We start from the raw sequence: 22,593 nt of genomic DNA on the forward strand, positions 1-22,593 counted from the left end.
CTTTTGTGGGTGAATACCCACTTCGTCAGATGCATCCGACAAAGTGGGTATTCACCCACAAAAGTTTATGCTCCAATACATCTGTTAGTCGATAAGGTGCCACAGGACTCTTTGTTGCTTTTTACAGACTAACATGGCTACCCCTCTGATAAATGATTAGAAGGTAACCTAACAACAATCACAGATGAGCCTTCCTATTCCAGGTCAAATGGATTATCTCATTCATGGAGTGAAAGGATTCCAGACACAAAGCATATTTCAGACATCTGTGAAAATGGGAGACCTAGAAGTAACTCGTGGCAAGGTAAGGGAGAACTTTTATGCTGACTACAGCAAGAACCCACCTGGGTGTCACCACCGCTATGCTGACAATTTAATTGTTTTTTGGACAGGAACATGACTCCCTAAAATTGTGTACATTTTGTTATTAACCTGGGAGTTTGGATTTAACAGCACAACACACTAGTACATTTTGCTGTATCACTAACAGCAGGAGCTCTGAACCCTTCAACTCCAAGAGATGAATTATTCCAGGTCTATGGCAATGGTCCAAACTGCAATTTTAAATACAATTTTAGACAGTACTATTCAATTGTTACTTTCAAACAGGCCTTGAGTGCAAACCTGAAACATATATGCAGCATATATTCAATTAAGAGGAACCACAATACAGATATAATGGCCCAAATTCTCTGCTGTGCCTACAGTGGGGAACCACAAGTGAGCCATTTACAGTTCTCCGAGTTGCTGGCTGGTTTTATGCTGGCCAGGGCCAGCTCAGGCTTTTTTGCCGCCCCAAGCGGCGAAGGGAAGGAAAAAAAAAAAAGTCGCAATCGGCTCAACCGCACCGCTTCATTCCTTCGCTCCAAGAGGGACTGAGGGACCCGCCGCCAAAGACCCGGACGTGCCGCCGCTTCCCATTGGTCGCCCCAAGCACCTGCTTCCTGCGCTGGTGCCTGGAGCTGGCCCTGATGCTGGCCACAGCTCCTGCAGAGTTTATAGCAGCCTCATGGATGCTATAAACTTTGGTAGCTGGTAATGATACCCAAGGACCTGCCCACAAGCTAGTTATTATCAGAGCACAACATGCTTCAACCACTTCCCCTACCCATCTTTACTCACCCCCACTCAGAGTCTGGGGATGGCCTAACATGCAGATGCACTGGGTCTGAGTGCGCTGGGGAGATACAGATAGTTCTGCTTCCTTTGTGCCACTTGAGCAGAATGGGAGAGATTCTGTGGCCCGATAAGTTGTGAAGCATGGCACTCCATTGGCTATAGCCACTTTGCCTTGGAAAGGTTTACCTTTGAGAATACCTGGAGGTGATACATTGGATGAAAAAAATAAATATCAGAGAAGTAAAACGTCTCCCAATTTTCTTTTTGTATGAAAAATTAAGAATTTGAACGCTCTAATTGAATTGCACACAAGAGCATCGGAATGGCCCCACTGCAGTTTTTCAAAGGCAGAGACTAAGAGATGTATATTTACGAGTTTAACAAGGAACGAAATTCCTTTGAGGTTTATCCCTGTTGCTTGAAATCAGCTGATCATTGCCAACAGGGCCAAACATATCAAAACAGGAAATGCTAAATTTTGGAAATAAGGCTCTGAGGGCCAGATGTTTAAAGGTATTTAGGCATCTAAAGATGCAGGCTAGCACCAAAAGGGATTTTCAAAAGTGCCTAGGCAGGTTAGGTACCTAACTCCCATTGACTTCAGTGATTAGGTGTGTGATGGGTTTGATCACAGAAACCCCCTTGGGACTGTTACCTGATGTGCTGAGACTACCTCTGAGCCTGTTTTCTCTGCCAGTTTTGGCCTCCAGAACCATGTCTTGTCAAGCCAGACATGCCAGTCTGTTCCAACACAGACCCAGGGTCTGAACCACACTCCCCAAAGCTGCAGACTTAACTGAAAACGGCTTAGCAAGTGCTCCTGTCTCTAGCACTCAGACACCCAGCTCCCAATGGGATGCAAACCCCAAATAAATCTGTTTTACTCTGTATAAAGCTTATACAGGGTAAACTCATAAATTGTCCGCCCTCTATAACACTGATAGAGAGAGATGCACAGCTGTTTGCTTCCCCAGGTATTAATTACTTACTCTGGGTTAATTAATAAGCAAAAAGTGATTTTATTAAGTATAAAAAGTAGGATTTAAGTGATTCCAAGTAATAACAGACAGAACAAAGTAAGTTACCAAGCAAAATCAAATAAAACACACAAGTCTAAGCCTAATACATTAAGAAACTGATTACAGATGAAATCTCACCCCCAGAGATGTTCCAATAAGCTTCTTTCACAGACTGGTCTCCTTCCTAGTCTGGGTCCAGCAATCACTCACACCCCTGTAGTTACTGTCCTTTGTTCCAGTTTCTTTCAGGCATCTCTTGGTGGTGGAGAGGCCATCTCTTGAACCAGCTGAAGACAAAATGGAGGGGTTTCCAGGGCCTTTTATATTCTCTCTCTTGTGGGCGGAAGCCCCTTTGTTCTCTTGTGCAAAATCACAGCAGCAAGATGGAGTTTGTAGCCACCTGGGCAAGTCACATGTCCATGAATGATTCAGCTTTTTGCAGGCGGATGCCATTGTTTACATGTTAGTTTGAATGTTCCCAGGAAAGCTCAGATGTAGATTGGCATCTCCCAAAGTCCATTGTTAGTTAAGTGTTTCTTGATTGGGCACTTACTGAGAATAGTCCTTTCTCAAGAAGCTGACCAAATGCTTTACTGAGGCTACTTAGAATCAAACACATTGAGATACAAGTACATAGCCAATATTCATAACTTCAAATACAAAATGATACACACATATAGACAGAATAATCATAGCTAGCAAACGACAACCTTTCCATAGACACCCCACTTGACCTCCTCTGTAGAAGACCTGGTGCAACAATGATCTATACATTACAGTTCATGTCAATAACATCACAAAGTGCTTTGAAAATCCTACTAGACACCAATTTGCATCTTTAGGTGCTAACTACCTTTGAAAACCTGGCCTTAAGTGTTTTAGCTAAATGATCATTACAGTCACTGATCACCAAGGCCAAGTTCTACTGTATTAGATTATTACTAAAATCCAGATTGTGGCCTATCCCAACTGCTCCTGCAGGGGTGTAGGGGGGATATAAGCATCTCTTACTTTCCTGCATTGGTTACCCATACCACAGAGCAGTGAGTAGCCTCTGCTGGACTGCTACATTTTGCTCCCTGAATATGGGCGAAGTTTCATGGCCAAACGTTCCAGCCAGTTCAGCTGTGCTTGGGAACATAGACTGCACCAAGTTTAGGGCTGGCACAGGCTGCCTTTTTCCTTCACATACACCTCCTGGAGCAGGAGGAAACTGAAAGGCCCAGTCTACTTCTTAGTCTTCTCTTGGGGAGAGCACAAGTACACACTTCCCCATATGCATGGCAGACTGTAAAATAACAGTCTTGCCCAGATGGTGCTACTCATCTGAGGACAACTATGTTTAATGTAAATCAGTTAAATTTTAGAACTTAAAGGCTTCTACTAATGTAAGGTCTAATTCTGCAGCCCCACAGGCAAAATTCCCAGGGAGTTTTACAGTGCAACAATACTGGATCAGTTGTTTGTCTTTGTAAATTTAATACAGTTTTAGCAACTATGCTAAAAATGTGTACTGGTACATTTAGATGTGTATATTTTTTCACAGTGGAGGTCAAGGTTGTTAATGCCTGATGATATTGAGGTCATAGGTTAAATCCAAGACCATATTGCAAATATATGGAAACTATCTTTATAGTTCCATGCAGCCTTCCATTCGTAATAGTTTCTAGGAGGAAGTCCAGTCTGACAATTCACATATTCAGAATGCCCAATTTTTATGTACATGCGTGCACGTGCACATGCAAGCCAGATTCCCTGGTCCTCTATGTGCCAGTCAAGCGATGCAAAGAGGAATTAGATTGGCCAGAAATAGTAAGTACAGGAGGGTTCTCTGATGGCACAGAGCTGGCTCCATTACCAGCCACCTCCTTACCCCAGTGTAAGGGGATGGTGGAGAAGAGAGAGACCTCATGAGTTAGAGCTGCTTTCTCATTGGGTTGTTGGTGCAGTATCAGGGAGCTAGAACTGTTTCCCTGTGGCCTCTCCTCTCCACTCCTGCTGAGTTCATGCAGAGTGGTGGAGAATCCATCTCTCAATGATCCTGTTTTAATTTTTAAGGGGCCCGATCCTGTGCAGAGCTGACTACCTCTAGTGAGGTATAGAGCATCCTCGACTCCCACTGATGCTAGCACACTGCATTTGCCGCTCACAGGGTTGGGCAATAAAAGGACACCAGTAACTTGAAATGCACAATTCTCTGACAATGTTTTACCTGTTATTGCTACCTGTATCTACTAAGATTAATGCAATTGAAAGAGACTGGGGCATTTTACTCATTTTGTTTTCAGTGTATTTGCTTCAACAGCATTTTGTGCATAGTCAATTGTGCTGTGTTGTTGATGGTGCATGCCTTTTTACAAGCCCTGCAATAGTCGGTGTTTACCAGCAGTAGAGCCGAAAATGAAACTAAAGAGGCACAAGCAAGTGTGTGCAGGGGTGGGGAGAAGCAGCAGACTTGAACACATAGGGGGTCATGTGCTCACTTAAAAGATCCTTCCAACAGGGCAGAGGAGTAGAAAAGCCCCTAACAATTTTTTCTTAAAGGAATTTTTTTTTTAATTGGGGCTATGACTAATGTGTGTTCTGTTAGCAAACTGTATTGTTTTGAGTCCATTTCAGTTGACAGGGTCCCTTTTAACTAGTGTATTGGACATTTTTTTCTAAATATACTAAATATCACTAGCACACAAAGCTGTTAGTGGGATGTTTCATTATGTAGAAATTACATCTCCTTGGTTTCACCCATTGTTCTAACATCAATGTGAGAGGACATGAAAAATGTGGAGAAATCAACCATGAGTAGCTCAGTGATTCCAACCCTTATGACTGTATTGTGAGTTTCACAATATTTAGTGTTTACCTTAGAGCCCCAGCCCTGGCGGGTTCTAATTGGGTGAGAATTTCAGCTTTTATATTTTAAAATGTAAGTTTCTACCTCTCACGGTTGCAGAGAAAAGTTTGAAAATGTGACCCAAGTGCACCCTAAAGACTCAGAAACCAGAAGGCAAATAAAAGCTCATGATATTTTGGGAATGCCTGACTCATGATTTTTGAATGGCGGAAACTGTCAATACCACTAGTTTGGCGGGGAGGTAATGAACATGAATTATAAACATTTTTAGAATGCTATACATGTACATTTCAAGATATTATTTGGTCTGTCTTTATCCTCTGATCTTTTTCAGGTAATATAGGAGGAAACAGAAAGAAAATCAGAGGCAAAAAATATAGGCCACGGTCTAATTCAACTGAGTAAGTCGACCCTTTAACAGCAAAGCAGAAAAGAACAGCTTACAAACTAATGCTACTTTCATTTACATTGAGCATTTTAAAGTAGAAACTACAGCTGTTCCCTGTGGCCCACTCAAAGTACTGACTGACAGGCTGGTAAATGGTTTAACAAATGTGTTTTTAATATCTTTTTACTTTTTCCTAAAACAATTAATTATTGCTTTTCTTCTTTGCAGTCAGGCCTATAGCAAACCCCACTGTGGGTGACATCCTGCACGGTCACAACAGGCTTTTGCCTACAGTAAACTGCCATTTCTGAGGGTGTCCTGTTCAAATGGTGAATTTCAGATAACCTATTTTCCTTCCTTTGCCCTCACCCCAGATGGAACCACTGCAGAGGACACAGGTTCTCCTGGGGACACACATTGACATTCCTATCTCTGACGCCCCACTCAGAGATTTTAGGGAAAGAACCTAACTGTGCTTTGAGAACATATTTACAGTTTAGTGCTCTAAGCCATCAAGTCTGACCTAGAATAGCTTCTCAAACCACTGGGATCAGAACATGAGGAGACTGTCTGTGCACAGTCTTTGTTACAATGCCCGCTGAGGTCAGTGTGAGTCTTTTCATTGACTTCAATAGGCTTTGGATCTGGTCCAGTAAGGGAAAAATAAAGAAATGGGCATGTATGTATTAATGTAAACATATTAGGAATTGAGCCCATTTGTAAAACTGTCATACATGTACAAGATATATGATAGTTGGGGGAGGGATAGCTCAGTGGTTTGAGCATTGGCCTGCTAAAACCCAGGGTTATGAGTTCAATCCTTGAGGGGGCCACTTAGGGATCTGGAGCAAAATCAGTATTTGGTCCTCCTAGTGAAGGCAGAGGGCTGGACTTGACTCAATGACCTTTCAAGGTCCCTTCCAGCTCTAGGAGATGGGATATCTCCATTAATTTAAGATTCATATAGGCAGTTACAAAATTAATTAGATTTGCTTTCTTGCCTTCTTTGTTTTGTTTATTGAATAGGCCCATATTTGCTATTCTCCTTGTGAGAAATACTCCATATTATCTATGTCTACTTAGTTAGACCCCTTATCTGAAAGGATGGTGAATAGGTGGAACCGTAACCTCTAGGCTTGTCAAACATTTTCCACTAGGCTTCCTTTGTCATTACTGTGCCACTTTAGAATTTATAATTCTCTGCCAGTGACAGAAATGATTATTCCCTCTCCCCCTGTCATCAGTACTAATGTATCTCCCCACTGGCAGAAGGGTTTGATACCGGTCCAGCTGGAAGCTAATAGATTTAAAAATTTTATTAAAGCTAATGTTAAAAAAATTATATAATACATAGGTTGAGAAAAGAGTGTCTGTACATCTGGATATAGTTTGCTTAGATTAGCCACAAATGCATAATTTGTTTTTAAAAGTCATGATACACAGAGTACATAATCAGCAATAACCCAAATTTAGGTGAATAGATTTAACAATACAGTTTAGATATTAGAATCTGAATACTCAGGTACATCACTCATGGAAAGTTGTACAGCAATTTGGTTGTGGAAAGCAAAATATATCAATGAGTGGAGATTGTCCCTCAGTAACTGAGAATTAGGTAGATTGTCCATATAGAAAATACAATCCATGAGGAAAGTATTTCAGTTACTTTCCTGACTGCGCTTCTCATCGGCACTCCATCTCATCCCTCCTGGTATTGCTGATGGTACTACTAGATTTTCTGTGGGCCCAGCCTTTTTCAGCTAAAGGATTTTGAGTTTGTTCCAAAACTTGAGTATTCCAAGCTCAATATACAGTTATTGCATACATAGGTTTTCAGAGGTTCACATAGATGAGTCTTTGCTACAAATTACAAACATTAATAGTTTGAGACATGTAATAGCTACCACATTGCATGGTTAAAACTGGCAATACAAAACCAGTAACATTCTTCTTAAATCCCTTGCAGGAGTTTAACTTTCAAGTGACTGCAGCACTCCTGTCCCCATGGCCATAATGCTGATAAACTCTGATTGAAATGTTGATTGTTTGGTTTTCTTCCTTTGCATGAGACAATTTGATAACAGCAAATTAGCTTGGTTGACTAACCTGCTCAGAGTGCAGATGAGATTGCAAGTTCTTCTCTAGAAACTTGTTTTGTGCTCTCTTTCATTTTCTGACTTTTATTTCTGAAAACAAGGCTTAAAAACATAGCACCAAATTCAGGCCTGGCACAACTCCATTACAGTCAATGGCGCTGTGTCTGCTTAACTAGGGCTGAATTTGGCCTATAGAAAACAGATAAACTTTTTTACTCTAACATTAACCCACCACCTGGGAAGAGAATCGTATTGCTAGTAAAGGTTAAAGAGCAGAAAGCGTCTTCTCCCCTGTTCTGCGATGCTTAGCTTGTGTATTTAAAATACCTGAGAACTTCAGGATAAATAAATAAATGAGAATGAATCAATAGCGAGGGTCACGGTTACTTAAAAACCTGTCTTGGTCTGTATCATTTTCTCTTTTTAATGTGACCTATAATTTCTGCCATATCTAATTCTCTCATTTCATCCCTGCTGCTGAGTATAGTGTAAGCAAAAATGGTAACAGTCAGAGGCAGCACCTGTTGCTGAAGAATAAGCAACCTATAAGGGGGGGCACAGAACATCTGTGTTCCTGAAATATACTTGCCAGACTAGGTGGGCTGGGGAAACACCCTTTCCCCTGAAGGTGTCTGCTTTGGGGGTGGGTGAGAGAGCTTGGTGATTGCAAAGGCACGTTGTCAAGAGTCTGCTCTGCAAGAAGAACAGCCATGAGGTGAGCAGGTTTCCTTGGCTACAAAACTGGATCCTCCCAAGCAACATATCTGCAGTGAGGAGAGGAGAACATTGTAGGGGAGTCACACATAGAGTATAGTTAGAAATATGAAATCACATTTTGAAAAGAACTGACCAGGAATGATCTGTTACTAACTGTGACCAAAACATTTGTTGTTTGTTTTAACAAAAATGTGATGCCAGCTGCTTTAAGGGTGCCTTAAGGTCCATGCAACATTTTCAAGACAAATTCACCTCATTAACTTCTCAGGTAAATGTGAAAGAACCTTAATAAAATATATCCTGAGACAATGAATAGCGATTGGAATATTTCCTATGTGACAGCTGGGAGCTGAATAGTGCACACCGTGAAAAGAAAATAATAAGGTGCCAAACTATTGTCTCCCATAAGTAAACAAGATCCACTGTAAATTGTTAAAACATTATGAGCCTGACTTGTGCCATACTCTGAATGTGTGCAGAATTCAGGTATTTGCACAGGAAGCTACCAGATGTACATTTACATACACACATACCAGATTTATGCATATATTTGCAGCGATTGCATGCACTAATTAGGTGCACTCTTTTGTGTGCACAGTTGTGCAACTGATTGGAAATTAGCCCACAATTAAACTGTTAGTTTCCTCTGAATTTCTGAAGCATTAGGTAGGGTTTCAGCCATATGACTCTCATTAGTATTAGTATGGGATGCACATAGCAAGCAACTCATGCAATTCCTGAAAAATGTACCGGGCATTATTTTGTGTGTGCCTTGAAATCTAACAGAGTGTTTCTTGGTTGATGTAAGGCTGCTGATAAATGTCATCTCTCTACTTAAAGATATTTTTGTCAGTTTTTAATTGCTTCCAGATGAGTCAAAAAAAACCTTGGGAGTTTTTATTTAATGAAATCAGGTGGTTCACTCCATACTAAGAAAATGTTGACTTACAGAGCCAGCATGTTCTTCCAAAGTTTCCAGAACAGAATTGATTTAAGTGGTCTGATAAAGTAATAGTTTTCTGTTAAAATCAATGAGTATTATCCAAGAAAGGTAATACAGACTTTCTGAATATCCTGACAACAAAATGGAGATGTATTAAAACATGTCCTAGTAAGATGTTTTTTGCCAATTAGCAGTACTGGTTCTCTTTGTTAATTATTTTCATCTAAGTGTGCATCTTCCTCATTGTTATAAATTGATATAAACATGATTTGGCTTAGATTTTTCTATTATATATTGTGTTTTTGCAGCAGGGTAACCCATGTATCTGAGCCTGGGCTTTCTCTCGCCCACCAAATCCCGACCCAAGGCATAAGCCAAGGGGGTTCTCACCACCCCCATACAGGGAATCGGGATCACAGGTCAGTTTCACCTGCTCCTTCATTCTGGGCTGCCATTTTTATCCCATGAAAAGTCCCTTCCCCTGAGTATTCAGTAGTTTCACTGTGGCAAAACACTTTTGACCGCTTGGAGGTGCTCCTGCTGATGCAGCGCTAGCTCAACCCTCCTCCTTGCCAGCCTGAGGTGTAAGATCACTCTTGAACCTGGGTCTTTTGCATTATTGCATGTTGCGCTACAAGCCAAATCAAGCCATTGGTCTAGTTTTAGCCTTAGATTTAATGACAGATTTATTTCAAATGAGAATTTATCATTCAAAGTAATTTTGGATTTCAATGATGACTGATGCACAGATGACTGCAAAGGTCAATCTGAGAGCTTTCTCATGATATAATTCAGTGGTCTGCAGTGACATAATATAAACCTTTCTATATGCAGATTGATTGGAAGGAATGAAAGTTATCTGTATATAACTGGGCCTAGGAAGCTCACAAACATTATTGTACAACAACTGCATGCTTTGTTGCCACATTACATTTTATTTTCTACTTTAAAAAGACAGATCAGGAGTGTTTCATGGTTACCAAAAGACACTTTCAAATAAAAAGTGCAGGTTAAAAGTACTGCAGCTATGGCGACTCCCTAGGAAATCCATAGCTACAGCAGCAGTTAAAACTGTAACAGCAGATCCAAACGGTGCTGGTGCCAGCCTGTTGATTTACTAGCACTTCATCTGTGGCTGTACTACAGCTTTAAACTTTGACTTTTTACTAAGACGCCAGGTTGGAAAGCATGAAGCACTACTGAGTTCACTCGTTTGTAATTAAGAAAGGCAAGTTAGAAGCAACTGTGGCTGGGGGCAAAATACTTCTTGAAAGCTGTGGCTGTGCTTATGCGGGGCAGGGAGATGAAGTTCCAGAACAAAAAAGGAGGTCTAAGGAGTTTTTTTAATAAAAAAACAACAACAACAACAACAACCTGCTACAGGTTTTAGACTTTGACATGGTTTAGAATATTGTAGTACATTCAGTTGTGTTTTCAAGAAAGAAAGAAAAAGAAAACTGGCCTGTCCTACACTCATAAAATCAACCCCTTGAGGAAACTGTTCACTCATGAGATCAGTGGGCTGCTCACATGAATAAGAGCTATGGGATCTGGCCCAAAGGTATTTACAGTAATTTAAAAAAAAAAGTTTTGCTTTTTTTGTTGTTACATTTCATTTACTGTTTCAGATTGTGTTGATCCCTATTACATAAATGCAGTGATAAAAATAACTGTTACACTGTTGTGATGATTATACCAGAAATGCAGAATTTAAATTGCACCAAACAAGTTGCTCAGTGTCTACATCCCATTTTATTGTTAACACTACAAAGGGAGAAGAGGAAAAGTTTCAATACAATTAAGTGAACTTTCTATTGGTGGTCAAGGGAAGTTAGCTACAGAACTGTCTTCACCTGGTGTAATATTACTGCTAACCATGGAATAAAATAACAGTGTTTCTTAGTTTGTGTGTAACTTAAACACATACATGGGTTTTTTTTTAAGTGGTTCTTTTTCTAATCAAGGTTTTACAAGGTAAAATATCAGATTAATTATGCAGCCGTCTTTTGCAATTTCACCAGATCACACAAAATTATTTAAACCAATTTTTGTTCACAGTATAGGTGTAAAGAAATTACCAGAGGTGGCAAAAGGAGCATTTTAAATGGTGAGGTTGAAATTCATCCATGTACAGAGGGCCAGCCCAAAGTCTCTGCAGCACTTAAGGCCTCAATCCTGCAATTCAGTCCAGCTGGGCAGACACCAGCCCCTGCAGAGAGTAAATTGCAGGACAGGAGCCAAAATCTCATCATGAGGACATAAGAGGTGCAAATACCTTGAAATCATTCCTGGCCCTCTGCATTGAGGTGAATTTCACCCTTAGGAAATTAAATGAATAATGTATCCTCAACAATTTCCAGATTAACTGAATTTGAGCCTTGTTGTAGTTCAAATTTTCTCATGCAGTTGTACACATTGCCTACTCCTCACCCAACATCCATACTGATTTATTTGCCATACTCACTTGCATTTTGGGGATGAAGACATCCTTGCTGAGCTTGTGCTGTGTGTTCTCAGATTTTCTATTCTTCTTGTTCTTCTGCCTTCTCTGTTCCTTCCATTGCTTTCTGCAGGTATTTAAACCCCTGGTTCAAAAGAGAATATAATGTAGCTAAGTGGGTAGAAGATGTGAATAAAAACACTGAAGGACCATACTTTAGGTATTTTGTAAATTAATTCTATATCATTTGTAAGAGCTGTTCCAGCATATACATATATGTTGGGACTCCTATCTTGTATATATCAGTACAAGTTACTGTAGGTGCAAAGGGCCCCTTGTTCATTTGCTGCCTTTTGATGTCTTTTTTTTCTTTTTTCTTTTTTTGGCTTCATGTGCAATTCCAGTTCTTTTTCTGAATGTTTTAATGAAGTCATTGAAAAGGATGTTTGTAGTGCATGCATTCCCACCATCATCTATAGCTTTTAGTAGCTTTCTCTTCATTTTATGCCAAGTAGTGTTTTATGGGCATGAGACGTATTTACCACTAATAAAATAGTTTTAACCTAAATAGGATTTCATTTACTGAAACAAGTGGTCTCTTGTCTATATAGTGCATCTAAACTTACATGAAAAGAAAAAGAATAAAATGTAGTGGAATTTTACCTTAAAAATACAATGGGGATGAAATAATTAACATGACCAGAATTAAAAATGAGAAATATAAGACTACATTCTGCACTGGGAAGATCTAACCACTTAGTGTATCTGGTACAAATGAGTGTAGGGTTCTACTGAAAATACTTACAATTAAAGAGAAAATTGTGACTTTAGTGCCAAGTAAACTGAAAAACCAGGTCACCCTCCATCTTGCACCTGAATAATGAAATTTTGATTCTTCATGCAATTCTCAGTTTCCCCTGTCCCCAGGTTAGGAATGAGGGGAGGGGCAAAGATAGCTTTAAGCCACTGTTTTGTCTAGTGTATGGAGGAGCCACAGGGTTGCTTTAACTTATGCTCTGCTTCCCATGGCCTCCTGTAGGCTCCGGGAGGAAAAGAATATGCCCCATCCCACCACTAGTCAACCCCAAAACACCCCCTATTCTGGGGCCTGGGAGCAAGGCCAGGGTAGGGTGTTTACACCAGTTCTATAGACCAAGGAGTCCCCTTGCACAGGAGGTATTATCAGGGGCATGTTTCTGCTCCCTTTGTACTAACAGAGTGGCATAAAGGGACTGTAGTAAAACTGAGAATCAGGCCCCAAACCTCTCTCTGTAGTTGAGAACTAGCTCCTAGTTTTCAACAGCACAATAGAAAAGCATGAAACAGACACAATCTGTGGAAATGTGAGAAGACATTTAATTTGCTAATCCCACAGTGCTTTGAAAAGAGCCGTTCTTGTTTGTTAGGCATATCGTGTGCCGTTAACATGACTGGATCTCTGCAGTTCGTTAGAAATGAAGTGTTAAGTGAATACCAGCGACCAAAAATCATGAATAAAGAAACATTTTAAAAAGGCAGGTGAACTCAGAATCCCACAATTATACTTTTAGTATTTTAAATGATAGCTGTGAAATATTTCCATTACATCATCTACATGTTACTTAGAACAGCTGCATTTTGAAAATACAAAAAGATATTTGTACAGGCAAAAGATCCACCTGAAGTACCCGACTGCATATCTTGTCATTAAAAAAAGAACTGGGTGCTCTTTGCATTAGTAGCGTTAGAACTTTTATCTCATAATTACAGTTTAAAGCTACAGTAATTATTTAAATTAAGTTAATCCCTGGGCCAAAATTTGGCTTCAAATACCTGAAGTCTCTTGGAACTGAATGTGTTTATCTGAGGACAATCTCTCTAGGAATATGCTCTTTCACACCTTCCCCAACCCCAAAGAGTTAGGGACTAGTTATATAATTTTAAGAACTACTGAAGAGCTTTGGCAGCAAGGTACACATTAAATGTCACAGAACTTTTCTGCAAAACTTTCCAGTTCAGCAGTAGCTCCATATTAAATTCCTTAGGAAACCATCTAGAAGAAACAGAAGTATGCTGACTGCTGGAGAATGTATCAAAATGCAGTGGAAGCCTGCAACTTCAGCAGACCAAGGCATTGATGAAACACAAAAATTGCACCAGTTTAACTAACATACTTTATTTAAATCAGTTTAGTTAAACTGTGCAAACCCTGCATGGACTCTTCCTTTGATTTTTGTATCTGCTTATATTGATTTAGCTTAATTGGGGAACTGGTTGAAATTGACTTAAGTTTAAACCCACAGAGCCGTTTGCAACACTTCACTAAATCAATTGTAATAAACTATTTTAGTTAAACTGGTGCTTCTTCTCAGACACGAGAAAAAAGACATTATTATTACTAAGGACACTTTGTTTAAAAATCACACAGCAGCTTTCTGAGCTCTTAAATATACAATCTTTTAAAAAGAAGAACAGGAGTACTTGTGGCACCTTAGAGACTAACAAATTTATTAGAGCATAAGCTTTCGTGGACTACAGCCCACTTCTTCGGATGCATATAGAATGGAACATATATTGAGGAGATATATATACACACATACAGAGAGCATAAACAGGTGGGAGTTGTCTTACCAACTCTGAGAGGCCAATTAATTAAGAGAAAAAAAACTTCTGAAGTGATAATCAAGATAGCCCAGAGGCCAATTAATTAAGAGAAAAAAAACTTCTGAAGTGATAATCAAGATAGCCCAATACAGACAGTCTGTACTGGGCTATCTTGATTATCACTTCAAAAGTTTTTTTTCTCTTAATTAATTGGCCTCTCAGAGTTGGTAAGACAACTCCCACCTGTTCATGCTCTCTGTATGTGTGTATATATATCTCCTCAATATATGTTCCATTCTATATGCATCCGAAGAAGTGGGCTGTAGTCCACGAAAGCTTATGCTCTAATAAATTTGTTAGTCTCTAAGGTGCCACAAGTACTCCTGTTCTTCTTTTTGCGGATACAGACTAACACGGCTGCTACTCTGAAACCAATCTTTTAAAAGCAATTTTTGAACAAAATAACCTTGCAAAACTTCAGAAAGATAGTGGCTTATAGTATAAAGTGTAGGCTTGGAAAAAACCAAACTAATTAATTAATTGTTTAAAGGGCCTATTTTATAACCCAAGTGGTTAGTCAGATTCAAGGAAAATGCCATCTTATGCTTGGCTTTAGAAACCATGATCCAAGAATGGAGACAGTTAACCCAGAACAATACTTTTTTGTAGTTGCTTCATTTGTGCTCTCTTTTAAGAAAGCTGAAATTGACACAGCTGTTTTGTTTACTTCCCTGTTTCTGTGCTACCCTCAGTGATGTCAGCATAGTTCTGGGAATAGTGTGTTGTTAAGTGCTGTTGTTGAAGCCAGCGGAGGGAATATAGAATCACAAAACATTGATAACTGCCAAACTAGGCTGTTGTAGATTTTCAGAAAACAGAGCATCCTGAGGACTTCCCCCAGCAGACTTAAAAAAAAATCTTAAAGTAAGTCAAAGTTGGTCCTAGGTTTCCGATAGTGGCCTATTTACCGAACATTTTCCACACGGTGAATCAAGTATGTGTGTATATACATAGGTATAATTACTCTTAATAGTTAATAAGCAGAGCTGGCCTTTCTGGTCCCACAAAGCCCCCAGCTGTGGGTTCCCCAAATAGGCGGGACCAAGAACTGTAAAGGAGAATTTAATCTTTCACTTACAATCTAGCCCTTCCTTTTATTGTATATGTACAATCTGTGTAAGGGGCAGCCTATTGCTGCACAGTCCCAGCTGCGGACAAAGCAGGGAAATCTCTTCCTGGCTCCTGGCCTTGCTCCAGGGGGAGAGCAGTCTGCTCCTGGTCTTACACAAGAGGCAGACTACTTGTCCCTTTCATGCCAGCTCTGTGCCTACTACTGCAGTTTCTGCTGACAGTAACCTTTTGAACAGTGATCAAGAACTACTTGCAGGCCTCACTGAGGCAAGCCAGACTCTCCGGGATTGTGATGGCATCATTAGAATGTGAACTGTCAAAGCGTTAAGTATGCCAATCCCATAGATTCATTTGTGCACAAATGATGCAAAGGATCCCTCCGAAACACTGAGCTGCCCGAGTTTGAGTTACTGCAAATATTTACAGTAATAGTAAATAGTTTACAGAGAAACAAGATTTTTAAGGTGAGAACCCAGGACACTTGTCCCAAGGGAGGAGGGTGGGGTGGGGTGGGGGGACATGTTACAGGGATGGAGGGGAAGAGAGAATAAGTCTTCTGTTCCCCTCTCATATTTTTCTGCTTTTGTTTGCTTGTTCCTGTTCTGCACTTTCTCCTCTGCTTCTCCTCAGCTGGCCACTTAAACCAGCTTTAACTCTGCTTTGCGCCACCAGCTCTAACCTCGAATTTCCAGGTTTTTATCCCATCATTCATTGCCTTTGTGTGTGAGCACATCTCTGACTGGTCATAGTCACACGGGGCCACTGGCTCATTTTCTCCTTGTTTCATCTGGGACGGTCAGATTGTGCTTTTTTAAAAGACATTTTTTTTTTTTATTTCTTTCCTTCCTCCCTTCCTGCCTCATTCGCCCCTTTCTCTCAATAGCGCTCTCTCTTCCTTTTTACTTTCAGTTACTTCTTTCTTCTTCATTGCTGTATGCAGTTGTTGGAAAGTACAAGTAAGCTCTATACTGCATACTGAAGGCAGCGAGCAGTTTATAGTCACTCATCTCCTCCAGTAATAAGTTCCCACATCATGGCTCCATGATGAAGAAGGCCCCGATTCTCACTCTGACAAGCTCTACCTGTGGGATTTACAGTTCCTATGGAAGAGAGCTGTTTAATAAAGCCATTGTAATGGTGAGAACCCATTTTCTTAGGTAGGTTGACTCCTTTCCATGCAGAAGATTAGTGGCGAGGGTGAAATCCCGGCCCTGGTTGAAGCCAATGGCAAAACTCCCATTGACTTCAGTGGAGCCAGGATTTCACCTTGAGACTCTCAAGATAAATGTGTTTAATAAGCTTTGTGAATCTAGTGCTCTGGGAACATGTAGGATCATTTAGAAACTTCGTGCAATATTTAGAATTTATGTCCCCACACTGGAACATCAGCCTATTCTTGCAGATCCACCCTTAGAACTAAAACTGTCCCCACTTTCAGCTTCTATTCAGCCCTCTTCTTCCTGCACCCCTGAAAAAAAACTTGAGAGGACAAATGGGCCTATTTATGTTTTAAAATATGGCCTAATCTATACTAGAAAAAATATATACTTGTTTAATGCAATCAATCTGGTTAAACTTGTGCAAATCCTTAGTACAGATACTCTTAAACTGATAATTTACTGATTTAAGCTAAACCAGTATAAGCATGGTTTTATTTCAGTTTGATTGCATTAGGAGTGTGTGCCGCTTTAACCAGATGGATTTTTAAATTGATTTAGTGCCATTTACAAAATGAGGTGATAAACAGCACCATTGAGGAATAAGGGGTACCTAGCATAGTTTTCTTCTCTAATTTTGATAGTAGTTGTGTTTTAGGAGATCATGTGTCATTTAGTTGTGGGCTAAGTGACATTTATTTCACGCCATCTCTTTTGACCTCAGCATTGTCTAAATGACTAGTGTTGTGCCAGTATTTTGTTTTGAAACCCAATATGATTACAAAAATCTCATAGTTTCAGCTTCAAACATAGACACACAAATGAGTCATTAACTCTTCCTTCTTGGCCTCAGACCCCAGGATGAAAACTCCCAGAGCCCCTGAGATTCATAGCTTCATTTTGGATTGCTAGTAAAATCTGAGCTCAAACCTTTCTACCATACAATGTGTAAGAATGAATGAGACTTATGAGTCTTGCATTGTATTTCAGGCCTTGCATATGAGTTCAGATGAAAACAAAACTTGATGTGAAAGTTAGCAGATGTGAAACCACGAGAACTGAAACCTCTGGTAAAAGCTCAATGAAACCCACCTGAACCAAAACTGCAGAGTTTTGCCCAGCGCTAACCCTTGCATTACCCGCAAGTATCCCTGTAGCTGGATGCTGACTTTCTTCCATACTGTAAATGAGAAAGTTCTTACATGGCTCTCTCATTTAAAGTGCATATAAATCTGGGATACACAGCACATAAACAATGGCAGGATAGAGCCTTTAGGGTGATATTTTCAAAATGACAGCATTTTACATGTAAAAAAAAATCAGTGATTGTGCATCTGATGCCGTACGCAACTGTACTTGCAATATGTTTTCACTCTCTCTACAGGTGGCACATAGTCCAGACCATTAAAAAAAAAAAATACAGAGTGCCTAAATGAGTAGCAGAAATAAGTGGCCAGGGATTGTGAGGGAAGGGCATGTTTATTTAAGTGTGCAACTGCATTTTCAATGTTGTAGGCCTCCAACTGGGCATCTAAACTTCACAGATGTGGGTGCAGCTGGTGCGCCTCAAAACACTCTAGGTTTGCATGTTGAGGTTGGTATCTGTATCTGTGTGTGTGTGTGTGTGTGTGCACAGGTGGGCTTTTTGTAGGAGCAACACATTGGCAAACCATTTTGTGGGTGCACCAGTTTCACCCCCAGTTTGAAAATGTAGCATTGTGCGTGCATGGAGAACTGATTTATTCAGAAACATTTCCTCTGGAGATTGTTTTCTGTTTTCTGCAAGGCAAAACAAAAAATTTTCTTGGGTAATACGCAGCATCTGATTTTGAAATAATTTTAAAAATTCATTATATGCTGTTTCTACGAAGTTTTTAAGACAAAAAAACCCTCTACAGTGACAAATATAGAAAACCAAAAGAAGACGACGCATACACATTGTAAATCTGTGATAGGTGGTTATAAATGAGACCTAACAAAGATATAATAAAAATGTTGGCGAATCTAGCCCATTACTCCAAATTCTGCTCCTCATTACATCTGTGCAACCCCTATAAGTCCAGTCAGACTGCACCAATGTGCCTGGGAGCAGAATTTGAAACATTGTATCTATTTCTGGTTCCCCCACCCCTCCCAGTAACAAGCACAGGGTCAGATTGGGCCATTTACGCTTTGGCCAATGATGCAGAGCTGTAGTTTCCACCGGGTAAGCTAGGAATCCTCCCCGAGGACCCTGCTGCAGAGAGAGAATGTGCATGCTCCACCATTCCTTGGGCTGCTGCTGCTTGCTTCTGTCTCTATATAACTGTCCACCCCTGCACAGACTGGTGCAGAGCTGGGGAGGACCATAGCCTTGCCTCCTCTCTGTGCTTCCTCTTCTTGGGGTGGCTTGCATCACCAAGAGGACCAGTAGGCGGGAGCATAGCCTGATCCCGGGATGAGGGAATGTTCTCTTCCCTGATCCCTGTGCACGCGCACACACACAAACACACACACACAAAATTTGGCCATGATATTGAGATAAACATCTTATTCTCAGATAGAGACTCCAGAATCCAAAGTGAACACCCTCAGGTCTTATCTCCTGCTACTTCATATTTTGTGTTTTAAAAAATGAAAATGAAGGGTTTTTAACCTTTAGGTCTCATTATCAGTGTAAAAAAGGCTCCTGGTTTTCTTTTTAACTATAGAGCCCATTGTTCCTTTGAATGAAGGAGAAAAATATCATTACAAACCTTTGTCAGTGCAAATGAGATGAGCATTAGTGAGCGGATGGGTCTGAAAAATTGTGAGCCTTTCCCTTGAGTTTTAAAAACAGCCTGATTTTTTGCATTGGCAGTTTGGTGTTCAGTTAGATATGCAATGTTGCACACAAAAATACTTCATTTCATATTTCAGTAGAGGCTTAAAATTGTCATCCTGGAAATATCTGTGTGTGTGCTGTTCTATCTCACCGTGTGCTCAAAAAGCAGTTGCTGAGGACTTACTTTTGAATATCGTATAGAACAGTATAGTTATAATTTTGTTCTTTCATAAACTAGTATGACATTTGAGATATTTAAGCACAGGACTTTAGAAGTACAGTACATGTACACTGATTACATTAATTTCACACCTGTCACAAGCTCCCATGTAATTTCCATTGACACCTTGCTGGTCATAACTACGATCAGCCATTGTTTGTAGGGGAAACAAGAGCGTGCAGTTATAGGCCATCGCAGACACAATCATGACAATGTACAAGACTAAAAAATTTTTTAAAAAACTCTTTATATTTAAATGAGTTGCTATTAAACATAACGGAGAGCAAAGTTTTCATCACTAAGAGCCCTTAGCCTTTTTCTGAGCCTACACTAGTATATAAGGGCCCAACCCTACAAAAACTTACTACTGGGCATTGTATTGACTACAATGAGTAGTCCTGTTTGATTTGAGCTCCTGATGACTGTGAGGTTAATGTATCTCACGACTGCAGTCTCTTGCTGTGTGCAGGGCCGGCTCCAGGCACCAGCCCACCAAGCTTGTGCTTGGGGCTGCACCTGGAGGGGGGCGGCATGGTGCTCCGGCTCCGGCCGCCGGGGACAGCGGAGCCCGGGGAGGGCTCGCCGCCCTCCCCCCCGGCGCTCTGGCCGCCGGGGACAGCGGAGCCCCAGGCGGGCTCGCCGCCCTCCCCCCGGCGCTCTGGCCGCCGGGGACAGCGGAGCCCCGGGTGGGCTCGCTGCCCTCCCCCTGGCGCTCTGGCCGCCGGGGACAGCAGAGCTGTGGCGGGCTCACTGCCCGCTGCCCTCCCCCCGGTGCTCTGGCCACCCTCCCCTGCCGCGCTAGGGGAAGGGGCGGCCGGAGGCTTTTTTGCCTGGGGTGGCAAAAAAGCCAGAGCCAGCCCTGGCTATGTGTGCAGTGGTTGAGAATGTGCATGCACAAACTGAATGGCAACATTTTCCTCAAGCACATCCTAGAATTGGAGCATGTAGGTAAATGTGCTCAAAAAGTGTGTGAGGGACATGAGGGATAGCCGCTAATGGCAGCCATATGGAGGCCCCTGGTCAAAGTTTGGCCTTCTGTCTGCAAAATGAAACTAACAAGATAGGGTAATTTAGATTTTCTACTTCCAGTTTGTTTTTTTTCTTCTCTATTATCCACAGATGGAGCCTCATAGGATCCTCTCATTGGATAAAAGTGCAGAATCTCAAAAGGGATGTGTCAGAGATTTTCCCATGTGTAAAATTCCAGTCAATAAAGTCCTGCCACCTTATTGACGTAAAAAGAATGCCTTTCATGTGATACAAACATTGACTTGCTCCTGCTTACTCTGCTCACCTTGTACAGAAATGCTGATTGCGGTAGACTAATCAGTTCATTTTTGTATATTCTCATGAGACTCTTTCTTTGGCTGGAACACTATGCACTGTTTGACGCTTGCATGTCTAATAATTTGTTGTTAGCACTTTGTATTTGCCTTTGTTTCTTCACAACTAACAGTTTGGCCTCCAAGTGCATGCATTTTATGTAAATTAATATCTTCTCTATAAATAGTAGTTTATCTGCTGTGTTCGTATTTTAGCATTGGAATGTATAAAAGTTATTTAAAAGACCACTAGCTATTGTCATTTATTGACTCACTGGTTGTGATTATACTAGCATTGTTTATATTTAAAGGTCAGTGTCCTTTCTGTGTTTTAGTTCTCTATTTATTCTCTAGGTGACTTGGTTTGTTAACTTTATAATGATAAGATAAAATGCTATGGAATATAGTTTAAGAAACTGTTTATTATGGGAAAGTACATTAATGAAAGATAAGCAGCCATCTTAAGTTTTCCTTCCAGTATGAATGAAAGCTGTAAGCATCGGAATGATTTTTATTTATAATAATTTAATATTTAGAGTACTGATCAATTTTTTTCTAATACTGAATTTCTAAAGTATGCATTTACATTTTGAATCAAGCTTCCAAGTACTTGCAGTTGAAGTGCCGGTGCCCAAAGACATCACATTTATTTTGTGTGTTTCAACATCTCAGGACTCTGTCTCCTGCAAAGTCTCCATCTTCCTCTACTGGATCTATCGCCTCCAGCAGAAAATACCCATACCCGATGCCTCCACTTCCTGATGAGGAGAAGAAAGCTAAAAGACAAAGTGCCAGGGTATGTGTCTCTCCTTCTTTATGTATAGTCAGAGAAAAACTCTTAATTGAGGAAATGTTTTAATGTGGCCCCCTCATGCCTGGACATAGCATTGCAGGGGATTTCCCGCTCGTATTTCCTTAGCCCCACAGTGGCCAGTCCTAGCCAGCATCTTCTCCTGATCCCCTCTGGCCAAATCTCATAATCATTCAGTCCTCTTAAGGGGAGACTAAAGGTCCAACTTAAAGTTCAAATAAGGTCAACCTTTATAGTTCTTCTGCCCTTCTCAGGCTTGGCTGAAACCCTGTGCTTCCTGGCCCCTTCAGAGCTACTCTTCCTTCACCAGGAACACCAGCATTGTGCCTCTGAGGATCTCCCTGCTCCTTGTAGGCCCTATCTCAGGACTCCCTCACAGGAGTCTACTCCACTCCCTGTGGGTGTCTTTCTCCTGTTGCAGACCCTAACTCAAGGCTCTCTCCCACTGGAGCCTACCCTGCTCCTAGTGGTTGATTCAGCCTGACTTCCTCAGGCGCTTCCCAGAGGAGAACTATCCTTGTTTCTCTCTCCAGGCTCTTCCTTCTCCAAATTAAGCACATAAGAACAGCCATACTAGGTCAGACCAATGGTCTGTCTAGTCCAGACTCCTATCTTCTGGCAGTGGTCAATGGCAGATGCTCCAGAGGGAATGCCCAGAACAGGCAATCATCAAGGGATACATCCCCTGTCATCCACTCCCATTTCCCCCCTCTATTTAAAATTGTGCTCTCCCTGCTTCATCACTACAGCTGGGGTCAGTCTTTCTAATTAAGCCCCATTACACCCAGCTGGGTTCTCTAATTGGCCTTTATGTTGCCAGCTCCTCAGTGAGGGTGAGGGATAGCCGCTAAGTCCTGGCCGAGGCTGAGCCCAGCTTGCCTTAAAGGGCCAGCCAGCCTGCAACATAGTGACTAATTTTGCTGTCAGTCTTTAAAGGGAAAACAGAGACAGATTCCCAGATGCGCCAGAGCAGCAGCCAAGGCCCCTGGGGAG

At 41.1% G+C, this 22,593-nt stretch overlaps 1 protein-coding gene across 1 annotated transcript in view; it reads left to right on the plus strand.

Annotated features, from left to right (window-relative positions):
* The window catches only part of ADAM22 (ADAM metallopeptidase domain 22), a 197,503-nt gene that overhangs the window by 172,442 nt on the left and 2,468 nt on the right, over positions 1-22,593 (plus strand). Inside the window, exons 28-31 of the mRNA XM_034760385.1 lie at positions 204-304; positions 5,324-5,390; positions 11,707-11,793; positions 21,462-21,585. Of these exons, the coding sequence (XP_034616276.1) occupies positions 204-304; positions 5,324-5,390; positions 11,707-11,793; positions 21,462-21,585 (379 nt within the window). The remainder of the gene's footprint in view (positions 1-203; positions 305-5,323; positions 5,391-11,706; positions 11,794-21,461; positions 21,586-22,593) is intronic.

This window comes from Trachemys scripta, chromosome 2, assembly GCF_013100865.1.
Source record: "Trachemys scripta elegans isolate TJP31775 chromosome 2, CAS_Tse_1.0, whole genome shotgun sequence".
Taxonomy (NCBI): domain Eukaryota; kingdom Metazoa; phylum Chordata; order Testudines; family Emydidae; genus Trachemys; species Trachemys scripta.